This window comes from Centruroides sculpturatus, unplaced genomic scaffold (assembly GCF_000671375.1).
Source record: "Centruroides sculpturatus isolate CEXI.00-Female unplaced genomic scaffold, Cexi_2.0 scaffold716, whole genome shotgun sequence".
In the NCBI taxonomy this organism is placed as follows: Eukaryota; Metazoa; Arthropoda; class Arachnida; order Scorpiones; family Buthidae; genus Centruroides; species Centruroides sculpturatus.
The window spans coordinates 270,098-275,570 of NW_019385348.1; the positions used below are offsets into that span (position 1 = coordinate 270,098).

At 33.1% G+C, this 5,473-nt stretch overlaps 1 protein-coding gene across 1 annotated transcript; it reads right to left on the reverse strand.

Annotated features, from left to right (window-relative positions):
• Positions 1-1,108: 1,108 nt before the first annotated feature.
• LOC111637938 lies at positions 1,109-3,384 on the reverse strand. The gene is made up of 3 exons (XM_023383548.1): positions 3,325-3,384; positions 2,312-2,466; positions 1,109-2,125 (listed from the first exon to the last, which is right to left on the reverse strand). Exons 1-3 carry the CDS (start codon positions 3,382-3,384, stop codon positions 1,459-1,461), a joined length of 882 nt encoding a protein of 293 aa, XP_023239316.1. The 3' UTR covers positions 1,109-1,458.
• Positions 3,385-5,473: the final 2,089 nt, after the last annotated feature.

The window sequence follows — 5,473 nt, forward strand, 5'->3', positions numbered from 1 at the left end:
CGGAAATGAAATTTGTTACAACGTTGCACTTAGTCTTTCATATTTGTTGTTAGTAATTTAAAAGACATTTTGAAACACATACGGAACGATGATAATTTTTAAAAATATAATAACACAAAAATGAAAAGGAAACATTTATCGAGAGCCACAAATAATCCTTCAAAGAGCCGCAGGTTGGCCACCCCTGTTATATGCAAAACCTAATGTATCAATAATAGGTTAATTGAATGAAATATATATTGTACGCTGGATATAATTTTCATAAGAACCGTTCGTCAATAACTACTATTTTCTAATTTATACCTTTAATATTACTTCAATAGTTTGTTGAATAGTTTGTTGAATAGTTCAATAGTTTGTGTTATTTTTGATAAAATACAGTATAAATGATGAAAGAAATCGATTCAGAGTCATAATTTTTTTTATTGTTCTTTATAAGGATTTTACATATGTGTGTGTATATATATATATATAAAACTGTCCGACCCGCGGACACTAAAAGGACCTGTTTTTAACAAGCACATTATAGTTTCCCGCCCAGGCGCTCAACTGAGAGGCCATTGGTAAGAGCCCGATAAATCCGGATAGACCACTCCCGAAAAATTTTGGGGATATTTCTACCCGCCCGGAGTAGTAATAAACTGAAAACTGGAGGCGTTTAAATATTTTTAAAGCAATTATTTATTGTTTGTTTTTAATTTGTTCATTTAAAAGTTACGATATAATGAGAAACTTCTTTTATTTTTTTGTAAATTAAACGAGTGAAGTTTTTTGGTACTAAAAAATAAATACACAAATAAACAATACTACTTTCATTCGCCATTTTAAAGTGACTCTGTCGATTATTTCTCTGGTTTCATTAAATCAATACGATTCATATATTTAACGTCACAAAGTATATTTCTATATTATGTATGTTGACACTAGGACTTATCTATTATTACTGTAATACGTTAATATTTGAAATAATTTTATTTCAACCAAATTATTTTATAATACATATATTTTTATTGTTTCGATCAAGTTATTTTCAAATGAAAATTACATTACTCATGAAAAATTTGGAACATTTATTTAAATAATTATTACAAATAATCTTTTCTTATCTTTCATCTTTTCTTATTACAAATAATTGACATTTCAGTAATGTTTATTATTATTTTTTAATTTCAAATACGTATTATAAAGTAAATTTTACTACAGATATCCGTATAACAATGAATAATTCTGAGATAAATACACCGATAGATTATATCTTCGTAACATACATTTATAATAGTTTTATTAGTCATTGAATAAACATTTCTGAGAAAGACTACATGTTTATTGCTTCATTTCACATATTACACTATTTTATCTTGATTTAAACTAAATTTAATCATATACACACATAAATCCTCGAATAAACAATAATTAATTATACTACATAAACGTAAACGCGTTTGTACCGGTATATTTTTAATAAGGATAAATAATATCCTGAACTTTTAAGGTACCGGTAGAAAATTTAGTGTTGACTTTATTTGATAATCTGTCAACATCTGGTATAGCAAATAATCCATATTTATGTTTTACATAGCCCTCGGCAATGTACCGCAGCCCCTGTAAACCAGGAACTTTAACAGCTTCGAAATCGTCATTAGCTAAGTTAGTTAAAGGAATTTCTATTGGATAAACATCATCTCCGTTTTGCAAAGCAACAACCAAAGATCCCATCAAATAGACAGATATTTTATAATCTATTATTTTTGTCTTGGTAATTATGTTCCATTGAAGTTTCAGAGTTTCAGAAGGGTCTAATTCAGTTTTGTAAGAACCAGTGATCATGTCATCTATTATATTAAATGTTGGTCGTCTTGCATTAAATTTATTCCATTCAGACAACACGTCTTTAAGGCTAGAGTATGATGATGGGAAGAAAATACTCCACCACAGTGACTTTTCCTCAATTATATCATCGATAGCTGGTTGAAATATGGACGCTTTTATGGAATAACTGCGACGTCTATCTCCATCGTTATGTATGTAATCGGTTCTACCTACCCAAACTTCCACATTCAGATGATCAGTTATATTTGTAATTTCGACCGTTGTAAAGAAAGGAACTTTAATAGACTTCTTCTCCCTGCCAATTAGAACATATTTATTTATTTATTGAAATTTCATTTGTTATATAATTAACTTTAATTAAAAGTCAATTATCTCTTATTTATAATTTTAAAAATATCGAAACCTTACATGTACTAATAAATGTATTTTATATTAAAAAATTAAAAGAAACTATACATAAATAGTAAAAAAAAAATCTTACCCATCAGGTTCTAGATCTGCTAGACTGAATTCTGGATCATTTTTATGTAATTCAGGATTATAGAAATTAAACCAACTCACATTCGTCCCAGTTTTATTTTCAATAGCGTAAAGGACATCTATTACATATCTTTCGAAATCTAAATGGATATATAGCTATAAATATTTTTACTTTTAAATATTTTATTAATTTTAAATAGAAAGACTATTATTATTTTACGAAGTTGGCTATTAATTAATAAACTAATTACAGTTTGCTTACATTGTTTGCTGACTGAAATTAATGATGAAAAACGTTATGTATATAAAGAATGTAGATAAAGACTATATCCTTTTTCTGCTATGTATTAGCTAAATACCATGCATGTTGTGCATGATAGTATATGTAATCGGCAGTGAGCAGTTCACCATGCACCCACATTTTCTTCTAATGAGGCAAATCGATGGTCGGACGGACGAGCGTTTAAGTGACATCCTACTGCTCTGGGGGACCGGTACTTTACGCTAGGGGATTTTGTGTGTGTGTGTTCAAAATCGAGCTACTCGATTTCTCGTGATTTCGATAGGTTAATCTGTTTCTAGTCCAGTTTTTTGTGGTCATCTGGATAGAACTTGTGATTGTGACTCTTCTGATACCAAATTTGATAATATGGACCCAATCTTTTTGGAAATATGAAGACATAAAGTTCACGTTTTTTTCGGACCGATTTTTCGTAATCTCTACGACCGTTTTTCCGGAATTGTGATCGGTGGAGGACAATACATCGAACGGTGAGTTAGATCTCCAATTTTTGTGCATTTTGGTCCACCCGTTTTTCAGTTTTTGGACTTTTTCGTTTGACATTCGGCGGCCCGCATCGGGCCTACGTGTTGACATCCGTGAAAAATCTTAACCGTGTCCGGTAGTGGACTATAGGTGCTCCTTACTGAATAATTTTGGAATACTTAATTCAAATAGAATTTGAATGGTGACGATTTAAACTTTTGAATACTTTTTCCACTTCTACTGCTAACGGTCTGATAACGGTAATAACGGTCGTCAACGGACTTGAATTGTTGCTGATCTGACGTCATCGCTTTCTTACTGATAGTTTTCTTTGTTTTCCGAAGATAAAACTTCTAAATTAGACAGAAATAATGGAAGACTTTCGCCAGGATGCCGAACGCATTATTCAGGAGACACAAAAATATATCACTGCTAATAAGGATGACCGACTGGGGACTGCACAACATAAGAAGTTTATAGTGAAATAACTTAACAGGATGATTGAATTAACTGAGGCTGCCGTCAAGAAAGCTTGCATAACAGAGATTCCAAACAATAAAATAACGAATTTAGCGACTACAGACGATATCAAAGAAGCCCTGGAGATTTGTAATAAAAACATTCAAGAGGCTGTCCATAATACCAAGCAAGAAATCAGTGAATTCATTAAAAACAATATTATACAGAGTAAAAATGAAACTCCTGTTCCATCTGTTCCGTTATATAGTACAATACTAACCAGAGGCTTGACAACAATGCAACCAAAGCCAAAACCATCACCACCTTCACCTACCTGTACAATACTGGTTTATAGTGAAAACGAGAACTTTACCTCTGAACAAACAAGAGCAACTTTGACCAAAAGTGTGGATCCAACAGCAGCTGGCGTAGGGATAAAAAAGATAAGAAAAATTAACCAGGGGGGAGTCGCAATTGATGTTTGCGATGATTCAGATGCTGAAGTTTTGGAATGTTTATTGGAGAAAGTCTCGGGACTCAAGGCTCGTAGAGGAAACCTACAACGACCTCTTATTAAGATCGTTTCGGTTCCTAAGTCTATCACTAAAGATGATCTTGAAAAACACATTTGTGAACAAAATTATTTTGCGCTTCGTGTTGAAAAATATGAATTTCCGGATCATGTTAGAGTTAAATATGCATTGAAACAAAAAAACAGTGAATATCTTTCATGGATCATTGAGGTCACTCCAAGTATCAGAGAACGATTACTTAGAGAGGGAAAGATGTACATCAAGTGGAGTAGTTGTCCGGTGTTCGAATACATTCCAGTTAGACAGTGCTTCAAGTGTCTAGCTTTCGGACATTTTGCAAAGGAATGCCCGTCCCCAAAACGTGTCTGCAGTCATTGCCAAGGTGATCACTTGTTTAAGGACTGTATAGATTCAGTANTGTGTGTGTGTGTGTGTGTGTGTGTGTTCAAAATCGAGCTCCTCGATTTCTCGTGATTTCGATAGGTTAATCTGTTTCTAGTCCAGTTTTATTGTGGTCATCTGGATAGAACTTGTGATTGTGACTCTTCTGATACCAAATTTGATAATATGGACCCAATATTTTTGAAAATATGAAGACATAAAGTTTACGTTTTTTTCGGACCGATTTTTCGTAAATTGTGAACGGTGGAGGACAATACATCGAACGGTGAGTTAGATCTCCAATTTTTGTGCATTTTAGTCCACCCGTTTGTCAGTTTTTGGACTTTTTCGTTTGACATTATGCGGCCCGCATCGGGCCTACATGTTGACATCCGTGAAAAATCTTAACCGTGTCCGGTAGTGGACCATAGGTGCTCCTTACTGAATAATTTTGGAATACTTAATTCAAATAGAATTTGAATGGCGACGAATTAAACTTTTGAATACTTTTTCCACTTCTACTGCTAACGGTCTGATAACGGTAATAACGGTCGTCAACGGACTTGAATTGTTGCTGATCTGACGTCATCGCTTTCTTACTGATAGTTTTCTTTGTTTTCCGAAGATAAAACTTCTAAATTAGACAGAAATAATGGAAGACTTTCGCCAGGATGCCGAACGCATTATTCAGGAGACACAAAAATATATCACTGCTAATAAGGATGACCGACTGGGGACTGCACAACATAAGAAGTTTATAGTGAAACAACTTAACAGGATGATTGAATTAACTGAGGCTGCTGTCAAGAAAGCTTGCATAACAGAGATTCCAAACAATAAAATAAGGAATTTAGCGACTACAGACGATATCAAAGAAGCCCTGGAGATTTGTAATAAAAACATTCAAGAGGCTGTCCATAATACCAAGCAAGAAATCAGTGAATTGATTAAAAACAATATTATACAGAGTAAAAATGAAACTCCTGTTCCATCTGTTCCGTCATATAGTGCAATACTAACCAGA